The sequence below is a fragment of the Podarcis bocagei genome, assembly GCF_964188305.1.
Source record: "Podarcis bocagei genome assembly, chromosome: 9".
NCBI classification, from domain to species: domain Eukaryota; kingdom Metazoa; phylum Chordata; class Lepidosauria; order Squamata; family Lacertidae; genus Podarcis; species Podarcis bocagei.
Window position 1 is genome coordinate 19256784 of NC_138134.1, and position 13513 is coordinate 19270296.

The window sequence follows — 13513 nt, forward strand, 5'->3', positions numbered from 1 at the left end:
TTAAAGACTTCTGTTCTAACATGTTGCAGCCAGTTGTGTGGATACCAGATGGCTCAGTCTGATAATTAATTTGCTCTCCCTGCATGTAGTTCCAATCTGCTGCGTGCAGAAAAGTAGATTTCTTTCTATAACTGTTTGAAAAGTAAAAGTTGTTAACCATGAAGGAGGCACAGAAATAATTTAATGAAATTCTGTCTGAATGATATATAAGATGAGGGGAGAAGCTTGGATTTTCAATTTTCAATAAGGGAAAGAGCAAAATTCAACTGGGTTTGGACTTTAATTTTTTATTGCCTCAGCTACACACTCTGTTGTATTTCCTGCAAAACAGCTTCTGATGGCAACTGTAGATATATGGGACAGAAATTGTGTTTTGGTTCTATGCTTTGCTTCTTTTTGTCACTTAAAATAGGTTAGATATCACTATTCAGGAGCTGAACAGCAAAATTGCACATATTTATTTATTAGTAAGGCTTAAGCTCTGAAAAAGGTTTACAAAATGACATAGTGTTATCTGCCTTGTGGTGTTTGTCACTCACAAATAATATCCAATAGGTGCCTATGAGACATTTATACTTGCAATCCATATTGCAATCAAAATAGTTTTAAATTCATATATGAGGGACTGATTGTATTTGCATAGCTCATATTTGCATGAATGTTCAACAGTGCACTGTAGATAGAATACATGTGGAATATATATAACAAAATGGGGGGAAATCTAATGTCTTTCTAAGTCATCAGTTTGATGCTTTCCTAGAGCTGGGAGACTGCTGGAGCATCATAACAAGAGATGGGAATAGGATGGTGGCTTGGGGTTGATCTCATAGCTGTGTGGTACAGGGGGAGCATAGCATAGCACGAGTCCAAAGCTTACTTTCCACTCATGCATTGCACCCTGAACTATGGTTTGGTGTGTTGTGTGAACATGACCAGTGAGTGAGCAAGGAAAATGTCTGAGTTGCATTCCAGCATACCTACTATATCTTACCATGGGATCAGACTTTCCCTTCAGGGGAGCAGAACACTGGTACAAGAGAAGTCTGTGGAATCATTGCTTCTCTGAGCCAAGGACATTGCCCTTCTCTGAATCAGAGGACCCTGCCAGAAGCCTTAGTACAGTGGAGAGGGACCTCCAGTCCATGAGATATTCTTGGTGTACTAGGAAGTCCAGTTTACCCATGAGGCCATTTCCCCAAAACCATGTCTATTTGCAATCAGCTGGTGTCACTCTAATGTGAGGGCAATGCCAGCTGAGGTTCATTTCTGAGTTGGTTGCATACACCAGTTCCCACAGGGAACTGGCACATACAGCCAAAGCAACAGTATTTAATTCCCTGCCCATCAGCTATCAAGTGTGTGGGTGGATTAAACCTTGCCTGCAGAGAGTAGGGTTGAAGTCTCCACTCCAGAGATTCAAAGAGCAGCTGCGAGCTGTTTGAAAGCCCTTTTGCAAACAGCCCCATGTTGCTCTTTGAAATTCTGAAAGTCAGAGGTTTAAAGAGCAGCCCCATGCTGTGCTTTGGAGTCCTGACAACCGGCGCTTCAAAGCACTGTGTCATAGTGACATCAGATGAGCATCCCACCCACCTGTCTAATTTGGCCCACTATAATGATCTGGTCTACTGCTCAGAAAAGGTTCACCACTCCTGCCCCACCTCCCCTGCCTTAGTGGAACCACAATCTCCCCAGCTCTGTTTGAATCAATGAATGCAAAAGCAGATGGATACCCTTTCTATAAAGGGGCTCTTCTCATGGAAGGTGGAACTAGATACTGAGATACAATTGCAGTTCCTATTTAAGGTTCTTGATTAGAATTGCTGCTGAAACAACACTTTTCTCCTGCTTGAATGGAACTGTCCATGGTGCTTTGTATTCATACAGCTGAGGACATTGCTCAAAAGATGTCCCAAACCCTACCAGCTCACAGCAAGTAAGGCAGAAGGTGGGAGCAATGTGAGTTTTTCACAATATCTTGCTATGCCATCTCCAGGCTGGTGTAGCTGAAGAGCAGGGGATCTTGACTGTGAGTCCTGGAAGACCTGCTCCTTGCACTGCAGGCCTTTTCCCATTGGGCAGGGCAGGGCAGGGCAGGACTGCGCTGGACCCTGACTCCAGCCAGAAAAGCTGAGGCTGCTGAACAGATTCTTGGGCTGGGGTGTCTTGATTGAGTGAGGGTTGTTGCTGGGGTTTTTTGCACCTTTATTTTAGATCTTGTGATTTATATGGAAATTCTTCAGTCTGGTTGTCCATTTTTAATGTTTTATTTACTGTTGATGACTACTTTCGTTATGCTGTAGTGGTGTATTTTTCATATTGTAAGCCACTTTGAGCATGGTTTGAGATTTGGGAAGGCAGCATACAAATAAAATTGTGTATGCATGCATGCATGTATGTATGTATGTATGTATGTATGTATCTGTGGAAAATTGGATCCAGTGGACCCAAAGCTGCAAGACCCCTGCCTTCATAGTCCATTCCTGCTTTCCAGTCTCTATCACTGGTGAGGCAACCACTGACTGTAGCTTTCCATCTGCCTGGGGGAACTACAGTATTCACTGTGACAAGGTTTCTCCCACTCGCAATGCTCCTTCTACTTGGCATCCTTAACACCCTGCCTTCAATATGCAGGAATGGGATGGTACTTTGGGGCTTTTAAATCAGTTAAGGTTTTGGTGTATACAAAATTCAGAGTTCCTATGTATTACACAGTGTATCTGCAAATGTGAAGTTTGGTACATATACCCAGACATCCTGATTGGATAAATGTTAGTTGTGAGGTCTGTGACTGGTTCAATACGTTGACTGACTGAGCTGTAATAAGCATTTTGAAAGTTGCCAAGCTAGAAAAAGTCTAGGATATCATTCTAATTAGCAACATAATGTTCCTTATGCCTCTAAATCTTGTGGCTGCTCACTTTTGTTGCTCCTGTGTATAATAATAATGCTCAAGAGATATCAAGTGGGAAATTGAAGATTATCTTACTTAATAGGAATAGAAATTTCTCTCCTCAAAACACATCTGTTCCATCTTTCAGTAGCTGGAAAAGCCAGTGTGGTGTAGTGGTTAAGAGTAGTGGACTTGTAATCTGGTGAACCAGGTTTGATTCCCTACTCCTCCACATGCAGCTGCTGGGTGACCTTGGGCTAGTTACACTTCTCTGAAGTCTCTCAGCCCTCACTCACCTCACAGAGTGTTTGTTGTGGGGGAGGAGGGGAAAGGAGATTGTTAGCCACTTCGAGACTCCTTAGGGTAGTGATAAAGCGGGATATCAAATCCAAACTCCTCTTCTTCTTCTTCTTGTGTTGGAAACTTGACAGATAGAAAGGCTTGTGTTATAACTTTCATTTAAAACTTCAATGAATGGAGTAAAGGTAAAAGTTAAGGTAAAAAACCCCTGGACTGTTAAGTCCAGTCAAAGGCGACTATGGGATGCAGCGCTCATCTTGCTTTCAGGCCAAGGGAGTTGGTGCTTGTCCACAGACAGCTTTCTGGGTCATGTGGCCAGCATGACTAAACCACTTCTGGTGCAACGGAACACTGTGCCAGAAACCAGAGCGCACGGAAATGCCGTATGCACTTACAAAACGCCAATGCAATAAAGATGGGTTTTCTGAAGAGGCAACTTACTCTAAAGGAAAGTAGTGCTGGGAGGACAACATATGAGCAGTACACCTAAAGAAGACATACTTTGTAGGGTTTATGAATATTTTCAGGGTAGAGTGGAGAGCCTGGTCCTGTTTAAGCCAGACTATCAAGACTGGATGAAGAAATGTTTCTGCCTGAGCCAGAGCAGCAAATACTCCCACATCCATCCCCACAAGTCATGGTGCATCATATCCAACTGGGACAGTGCATGAGAATGTGCCACCTGAGCCACTATTGCTGTGCTGCCCCCACTCCTTTGCATTCCTCTCTTCCCTCCCTCTGCTGCCCCTCATTCTTTGTTGCATTGGTGCCCCCTCCTCTCCCCTTCCAGCTTTTCCTCCCTTCTTTTGCAGCCAATTTAGCAAGCAGCTGGGGTGAGGTCTTCTGCCTCCTCCTTCCCTGTCTCGTTTTAGGAAAGGCCTAGACATGTAAATACATGTAAAGAAGACAAGTCTGGAGAAAAGGTGGAATTGGATTCAAACAACAGCAGGATTAAGATTGCCAAATACTTGAACAGGATTTCAGATTTCATAGAAGCTCTGTGGTGGAGGGAAGCTACTCTAAGATGCAGTAATAACTTGATCAAATGTTTTCCCTCCTGTTTCAGCCATAGTGGGGCTGCACAGGAGGTCGCACGCAAAAGATAAGAAAGAAATATTGAGACAAGTGGGTATTTCTGGCTGTAATCCTGCCAATGTGATAGACAGAAATTCACAAGGTGAATTTAACTTGGAATAGAGTTGTGATGATGGAGAAAGCTTTGTGAGTTTAAATTTCTGTGCCTTATGTGACTGTTAAAGCCACAGGGGCCTTGCAAGGTAAAGGGTTTTCCACCAGCCACCATGAGGAAACATGAGCACCATTCTATAAGAAGAAGAGCATGAAGAAGGGAACCCTGCTCAAAGGTGATATTTTGCTTTTGGATGAAGTCTTTCATCTCCAGTCACATGGGGCTTGAGGAGAATCATCTGACAGACAGTTTCATCTAACAACTCCTACAGGGCAAAGAGATGAGATGGGTGGTGGAGAGTTAATGTACTGAATTAAAACAAATAGGCCCTGTTATTGTTTTCTTTAAATATATCTGTGCCATGTTTTCATGTAAAAACCATCTGTCTACTTAAGAAAGGAAAGTCTTGTTCCAGTGTGTCTTTATTAATAAACAGAGGAACAAGCGCCGAAAACTCTGGAATTTGGAAGAATTCAGCTCAATAACAGGGGCGATTCTGTGAAGAAGTATTTGCTCCATGAAGAAACACCAGACTGAGAGAGGCATATGTACTACAGAATGTCTGGAGCTCATTTATTCTGAGAAAAAGAGCACAGCTTGTGCAGGGATATCACATGGAGAACAGGTAGATTCAAGAGTCAGAGCTTTGGACAGAGCAGACGAAAGATTATGAAAGCTCTCAGCAATATTCCCCCCATTCCTCCAACAAACATTCACTTCTAATTCCCAAGATAGGGCTACAGTTTTCTTTCCCAGATCTTTTCAGAATATATTTATTATCCCTGCCTTGGTGTCTAGCTTTCAGTTTCACTGTCTGCTGCCACAGTATATGGGAGGAAGATACTGAGACTGAAAGAACAGGCTTAAAAAATAGCGAGCTGTTTCAACTTTAGAATCAGAGAGAAGAGTGTGGAACTGATCTGAGGAGAGAAACTTTCCTCTTTTGGCTCCTCATCTTAAGATTTAACTCCTGCCCCATCCCCAAAAAAATGCTGAAAAGAAGCCTGAAATATAGAAGGCATGGGGAAAACGTTAAGGCTTTGTGGCTCCAACTTTTGTAAACTTTGGCTGGAAAAGGATTACAGGATTTTTGAAAGAATGTTGGTGTCTGATTTTATTAATGTGTAGTATGGAAAATGTTTGATCTTTTAGTCATTTATATTCAGGCCTTATTGTACATTCAGATGAACAGTGGTATTTGAAAAAGCAGTATTCAAATAAGTAAGTTCACTAATATGGCAATGAGTGATTAAATGAAAAGAAAAGTAGCTTTTATAAATTCACCTCTTTTGAATGGATCACTCAAGTCATGGGAAATTATAACCAGTTTGTTCAGCTGTTTAAATCTGATAATGTAGGAAGTAATATAGCTGAATTGCTGGTAAAGACAATCTAGAGACGAAACACTTGTAGATTTGTGGTAGACATTCATTTTTTTGCATTTTTTCATTATAGTGCACCATGTTATGTGCAATGACTGAAAAGGCCGTTTTATGTTTAGTTGATCTATGTTGTAACTTTAAAAGCAAAGCAAGGTAAATTTTAAGACAAACTTGCAAAAATGAATATTTGCTATGTGGTGCGATTAATTTGTTAGATGTCTCCTACATTGGCAACCAGGAAGAATAATAGATGAGATAAGTTTTCTTTCTTTCTTTTTAATTGCACAAACTATTTCTCTCTCTCTGATACATTATTTTCCTAATAATTAAAGCCTGTATATTGCACCCTGGAACCTCTGAGCAGAGAGTGAAATATATAAATATTAAAGATAAATTAAATAACCTGAGTAATATTTTAATCAGTATTTAATGTATTTATAAGGAAAATATATTTCACACAAATATTTTTTGGCAAGAATCTGTAGTTACAGATTTATAAAACAGAACTTGCATCTTATTGAGAAAAGTAAGTTCTTTGCCATGTTACAGTCCTTACAGATACATGTAAGTATTCACTGAAATATCAGAAAAAAACATTGTTGATAGAAAAAGTTTGGATGCATAATCTTTTAAAAGAAAATCGATAAAGCCATTGAATTTCCTCAATCTGCTCAATTCAGAGCGGATACATGCAAGAAGGCAATGTTGCTATTGCTTTTCCTGACCCCAGAGCAACTCTTTAGCATATGAAAGAAACATGCCATATAAACTGTAACTTATCTTTGACACTGAGGTTGCTTCCTGATGTGAATAATTAAGCATGACTCGATCATTGCTGTTTTGCTTTAAGCTGCAAGTGGAATAGCAAATCTGCTTCCAGATTTCTGGAATCCAAATAAACATCTTTAGCTGGGTGGACAGTTAGTTCACCTTTCCTCAAGCATAAATGCTGTGGGGAAGGGTTTGATGATGATGATGATGATAATGATAATGATAATACAGTGGTACCTTGGGTTAAGTACTTAATTCGTTCCGGAGGTCTGTTCTTAACCTGAAACTGTTCTTAACCTGAAGCACCACTTTAGCTAATGGGGCCTCCTGCTGCTGCCGCGCCACTGGAGCACAATTTCTGTTCTCATCTTGAAACAAAGTTCTTAACCTGAAGGGCATTTCTGGGTTAGTGGAGTCTGTAACCTGAAGCGTATGTAACCCGAGGTACCACTGTAATAATAATAAAAATAAACCACAGTGTGTGTAGCATTAAATACATCCTGCCCCCTTGCTATGATTCCCAGTCTCTGCATTTGAGGGGAGGAGGGGGGAAATAGATAGTGTTGCGCCCCAGGCCCCCCCGCCTTGCCCCAAATCTCTGAGCAGCAAGAAACTCCAGAGTTCCCAGGTTTGCGATTTTATTTATACATGTATACAACCTGAGCATAGGATGGAGAGACTCACAGCATCAACACTCAAGCAGATCTTCGCTCCCTATTGGGTTTCTTGGAAAGCATAGAGCAAGGCATGTCTCTACATCTCCTGTTTCCAGCATCCAGGGGTAGAGGAAGGGGGGTGCGGTAGGTGCGGGCCGCCCCGGGTGTCACCACTGAGGGGAATGACAAAATGCCAGGCGGCACTTAACGCGGCACCTGCAGTGCGCCCAAGCCTTGCGTCTCTCCTTGTTCTTCAGTTCCCAATAACAATGTGTCTGGACCACTGCTGGTTAAAACCACTTCACAGCAGCTTTAATCAATCTGAAGAAAATTACGTTGTAAAAGAAATGGAGTCTAGAATTTGGTTTTTACTCTGATAAAAATGTCTTTCTACCTTGTTTTTAACCTTTCAGTGCTTTGTGAAGGGGAGGAGAGCTTCTTGTGTACAAGTGGAATTTGCATCCCAAGGAAACTGCAGTGCAATGGCTATAATGACTGTGATGACTGGAGCGACGAGACACATTGCAGTACGTCACTTAAATTTATTATATAACACATGTCTGGCAAGAACAACACTTCAACTGTTTGGATGGGCTTAGAAATAAAAGTCATATATTGTATCAGAATAACAGCTTTGCGTAGGATTTACGTATGCCCATTTCTGTCCTGTCATTCAGAAATTAATGGGACCTTTTTAACTTTGCCCAACTAGGCCACAGTATGTGCTTGTAGACCTTTAAAAATGTTTAAAGCATAATTGCATTAGTAGTTCAACAGCTAAAATTTCTGCAAAGACACACAGGGATTTTTACTTGTTTTTTACATGTCTGAGTAATCCACTCACAAAGGCTATCTTTGTAAAGAGATAACCCGCATAACAAGCCCTTGGTTTATAAGCTTTTGGCCATGTATTTGTTGGCACATTATATTACAACACATGCAAAGCAACCTGTTTACAAAATTATTTTTGATCTGCCCCTGAGAAGTTGGTCACAAAAATATTTGTTAATGGAAGAAGTGCTGTGGAAAAGAACATGTGGTTTCTCTAGTGTATGGTGCGTTCAACCACATCCTTCTTCTCCATGTATATGAGAAGGAGCTAAAGGCTAGAACATACATTCCACACTTAATGACTGACCACATATAAGCAAATCTTCATCTGCCTTTTTTGAAATCCAGAAGGAGAAAGCAAGCTCCCTTCCACTGGCTACCCTTACAGGCAGTGAAGACTGGAGAGCACTTGTCTAAGCCTCCCCTTTCCTCTTATATACTCACCTTCAGCATGAGCAGCACTCTATCTGGTTGCTTACACAAGTTTGGGAAATTTTGATATAATTCAAGTGACCCTATGTGATCCAAACCTTCCTATGTTACTGAAGCAGCACAAAGCTGGGCAATGAGCAGTAGGGTTAGCATATCACAGGGTAATGAATGAATTGTGCCTGTCTCTCACTCCACACCAGGACTTGGAATTCCTTGGAACAAGAGCAGAAGACTAATTGCAAGAAATAAACCATAAGGAGGCAGATTTATAAAAAAGCAAGAAAGCTGTGGGCTCTCCGATGTGGGAGCAGATCACTGCTTTGAGCATTTTTGAAGAGGCAGGGGGTGAAAAGGAAGTCTTTTATATTTATTTTCCAGTGTCAAAGGATGGAAAAGTCTATTACAAAACCTTTTCTAGGAGCAAGGCCAGCAGCTTCACAGACATGATACCTCAGGCCAAGGGCATATCAGTGACATATTTGTTGTGACTAGGAGTGGAAATAGACATCACATGAAGTGTGTTGCTGTGGTTTTAAAATGGTTAATAACTGTAACGAGAGCTGTGGCAGGAGAGGACAGGATTAGCCTCTTCCTGCTTACCATGATTTCTGATAAATATTGGAGGCCCCGGGCAGCTATTACCAATTAAAAAAACAACCACAGTACTTCTAGTGACCTGTTTAAACTCAAGTCCAGTTTTAGCTCTGTGAGGTACTTATGTAAATAGGATTTCTGAGGGTTCTTCCACACTTCTGCTTGTCTTGTGCCTAGAAAGCATAGGTCTGAGCAGTTTCCCTCTTCCTCTGCTTTTCCCCTAGAGAAAACCCACTCTTTAGCTTTAAATAGGGGCAAACATTAGTCTGGGGAACACCCAATTGACATTTCTTCCAACCGAGTGTTCCCAAGGGAAAGCTGCGAGGCAAGCAGAAGTGTGGGTGAGCCCTGAGTGTAGATGCAAACCAGAGTGCAATCTAAGGGCTTATCCACACTTGTTCTATTGCTTTTCTGTGGGGAAAACCACTCTTTAGTGTTCAGTTAGAGCAAACAGCAATTTGGGTTCCCCCCAGATTGCCATTTGTTCTGATCTATCGCTCAACAACAGATTTTTCCTTGGAAAGGAGCCGAACAAGAGGGAAACCACTTGGACCCATGTAGCAAACCACTTGGGCCTGTGCTTTCTAGGTGGACGAGCCCTAAGTCAGAGGAGTTGTTCCGACAAAATGACAGACTTTCAGCAAAGAAAGGAAAGAAAAACTAATACTGAGCATTAAGGAGTAGCAGTCTTTGTTACAACAGAGGGATGGATAAACAGTGAGAACTGCCAGGATACCTCATGCTGGTTCAGATTTTAAACTCAGCTGGGTACCACATTACTCAATATGAAATCATCTATGATCTACAGAGTACACAGATTTTCATTTAGTTTATAATGTTAAGGACTGTATGTCTTTGGTATTTACTGTCCTTTCATTCTTTGTGTTCTTTCAGAGCTAAATATAGATTTCGCTGGAAAATCCAGGATAGCGTGAACTATTGCATTGCTTCCTCTTAAACGGCAGTGGAAGTTAGCTTTGATGTGGTGTACTGGGTAATATGCTGAGCCTGGATTTCAGTGACATGGGTTTAAATCCAAACTCTTCTTAAATCCAGTTCAGCCATGAGCATAACTAAAGTGGAAGCTGGTAATCTGGAGTGGATGAGTGGCTTCACCCTTTCCTTGCCTATCACTCCTTCAAACTACTCTCCCCAAGTATTTCTTTCCACCTGCATTGGGCTTCTTAATGTGTGTTCACTCTTGAAAACACACATTTTGAACACAGCAGGGGAAAAAGTTGCTTGTGGACATCCCACTCTTATATTCTCCAAATGGATTTTTCCCTGAGCCAGAAAACTTATGACTGCTGAGGTTTTTGTTAAGCACATTTTTGTTTAGTTGAGTCTTCACTGGATGATGGCAGGCAAGCCATTCTCTTTCCATCCAACCAACCTTAACAGGTTGCTAAGAGGATTAAATGAGATAGTCCTGTGTAAAATGCTCTGAGCTTCTTGGAGTACAGTAGGATAATATTAAAGATGCTATGTATGTTAAAACAGCAGCAGCACTGGCCCAATACATTTTGCTGCCTGAGTTATAGCAGCAAATGTTTCATCCTCCTCCATCTCCAGAGAAGGAAAGCTGAGTTATTTTGATACCTGAGACTTCTCTCTCTTGGCAGTAAAAATAAAATAAAATTCAGTAACTAAAAATTTGATGCCCTTTTAAGGCATCCAAAATCTCTTGCCTGAGTTGGCCACCCCACTCTGATGAAATCTTTGAAACTCGGTAGGATACCTAATGGCCAATGAGTGGGATTTCAGAGCCCTTCACGGCTGTTTTCCCCTCCATATAACCAGGAGAAGTTGGATAAATTATAGAAACCAGGAATTTCTATGCAAATGTATGTAAATTGCCTAATTTATACAGGCAAATTCTTGGTGCAGAATTTTAATCTTTCTTTTTAGCTCAGTTGATACAACCCTGGTTTGAGCCATATAGTCTCTTAAAAAGTACGTACCATTTTCAGAAGTAGCTATTGTTTATGCAACATTGCCCAAGGAGGATTGGATTAAGGTGGTTATATTCTATATGAATAGAGGCTCTGCATAATATTGAGAAATCAGCAGGCGATGTTTCCTGTTACTGCAATTCTGTGCTAGAAATTGCTTCACTTGTTGACTTCTGCCTATTACGCAGCTTTTGAAATCACAGAACATTAAAAGGTGGCCAGGGAGATTAACTTGGAATATGGATGCACTGAAACCTGTCTCAAAATAATTTGTGCGATATGGTATTGTGTATCTAAAGCAAAAGAAAGTTTTAAAATATGTTTGTTTTTCAGACTGTAGCGAAGGAGTTTTCCGCTGCAAGATGGGAAAGTGCCTCAATTACAGCTTTGTTTGTGATGGGTATGACGACTGTGGAGATCTAAGTGATGAGCAGAATTGTGGTAAATAAGAAACATAGCTGGGTTATTACAAAATCACAGTTGGTGGACAGAGACAACTCTGGAGCAAATGGAGGCAAAAATCTAGCACATAGTTAGGCACACTTAAGCATGTTGCATTCAAAAAGTTTGTCTCTTGCATTGTTGGAGGCCATTTTGTATTTTCCTGTGATGTGGTTTAAGGTGAAAATATTGTTTCAGAAATGTTTAAAAGTTTCATTGTTTGCTACTTATTACTTATATAAGCCTTTCAAATGAAACTCCACACATATGATGTTAAATAATTGGTGAGAAACCTTTCACGTCACTTTTCCACTTTCATCACCCACTTACATAATACGGGTTATACTTACATTCTGATGTGGGACAGGTCTGCGAGGAGAATACCACATCTAAAACAGCATGCTGAATCAGTTCTAGGAAGAATGGCTTACATTCTGGATAATGGTTTTGCTTGAACTCCCTGTACTTCCTATAGTAAACCCTGGATTTGGATTACTGCACATTTTGAAAGATGGCTGACTTTTGATTCTCTTATTGTTTTGGAATGTGTGAATTTGATAAATGCAGCTTTAAATGTGAACTATAAAAATTTCATAAATAACAACTAAAATGAATTTCTGCCCCATGCCTGCTCACCACTGCTGATTAAACAATAAAAAGGTGAGCAGACTGAGCCAGCCACACTCTCCCCTCCCTCTTCGTCCCTTCCACCTTGACCAGTGCAGTCCCATTGCTCACCATCATCATGAAGTGTCAGCATGACTTTGAGCTATATAGGGCTTGCCACTAGTTGGTGAACAATGGTCACAACCAGGTGTGGTAGACACGTCTCTCAAAGAGTGGTTTCTTATAGACAAGTCTGTAAGTGGAGAATAATAATAATAATAATAATAATAATAATAATGATAATAATTTTATTTTATTTATACCCCACCCTCCCCAGCCAAGACCAGGCTCAGGGCAGCTAACACCCGATATAAAAACAAATTGATTGAACTACAGTTTAAAAACAAGATTAAAATACATTAAAACATTAAAATACAGCCTCATTTCAATGGAAACTCAAATCAAAAACTTTTTTGGGGGGATGGAAATGTCAAGTCTTCACCAACGCTAACTTTCCAGACTGGTCCTACATAGGAAGAAAAAGCCAGGAAAGTCCCCAAATAGGAGTTCCATCACAGGAGGAGAAAGGAAAAAAAGAAGAGGGGGAGGGAATCAAGTTGATTCCAAGCCGAAGGCCAGGCGGAACAACTCTGTCTTACAGGCCCTGCGGAAAGAAATCAGATCCTGCAGGGCCCTGGTATCATGAGAGAGAGCGTTCCACCAGGCCGGAGCCAGTGTTGAAAAGGCCCTGGCTCTGGTTGAGGCTAATCTGACCAGCCTGCTTGTTCTGCCACCCTCAGAGGTTTGGGAAGGGGGCTCATGAGAGGCTGATGTGGAATGTCCTTCCCCACAGAGGTGCAACTAACACTGCCTCTTTACAGCTTTCAGCTTTCATTGGCTGCTGAAGATGCACCCCTTTATCCTTACATTTGAAAACTGAAAATTAGATTTTCAGTCCTCCTTGTAACATGTTGTGTAGAATTGTTGTTTAGATGTTATTGGTGGGCATGTTGTTTATTGTTTCACTTGCACTGTGTTTTTAATATGCTATAACCCACCCTGGGACCTTCTGTGGAAGAGTGTGTTAGAAATACAATAATGGGATGGGAAAATTTGCTTTCCCTCTCTGTTTTGATGACTGGTGATCCACAGAGCACTTGTTGTTTTTTACAATCAGTTGAAAATTTGATTTCCAACAATCCTGTAGCAACCATGTTTCATCAATAGCTCTGTCACAAAGTATGTACTCACCACACTTTCTCATTTATTCCTTTTTCTTCTTATAGTAGTTTAGAGTATGGTATTAAAAAAAAGTCTTTTTTATAATTAAGAAAGGAAGCTTTTCCTTTTGCGGGACTTGTTATTTTCCCAAAGACCACCAGCAGAATAGTATGCATCCAGATAGGTGAGGGACAGTCATATTAGAGATATGGAGCTACAGATCAGGAAATCCTTGCCTTTGTCATTAA

General features: G+C 40.9%; 1 protein-coding gene across 5 annotated transcripts in view; it reads left to right on the forward strand.

The window, feature by feature from the left end:
• CORIN (corin, serine peptidase) overlaps nt 1-13513 on the forward strand; it is a 118467-nt gene that overhangs the window by 50474 nt on the left and 54480 nt on the right. For all 5 annotated transcript variants that reach the window (XM_081208743.1, XM_081208742.1, XM_081208746.1 and 2 more), the window contains exons 6-7: nt 7602-7715; nt 11331-11438. In XM_081208743.1, the coding sequence (XP_081064869.1) occupies nt 7602-7715; nt 11331-11438 (222 nt within the window). The remainder of the gene's footprint in view (nt 1-7601; nt 7716-11330; nt 11439-13513) is intronic.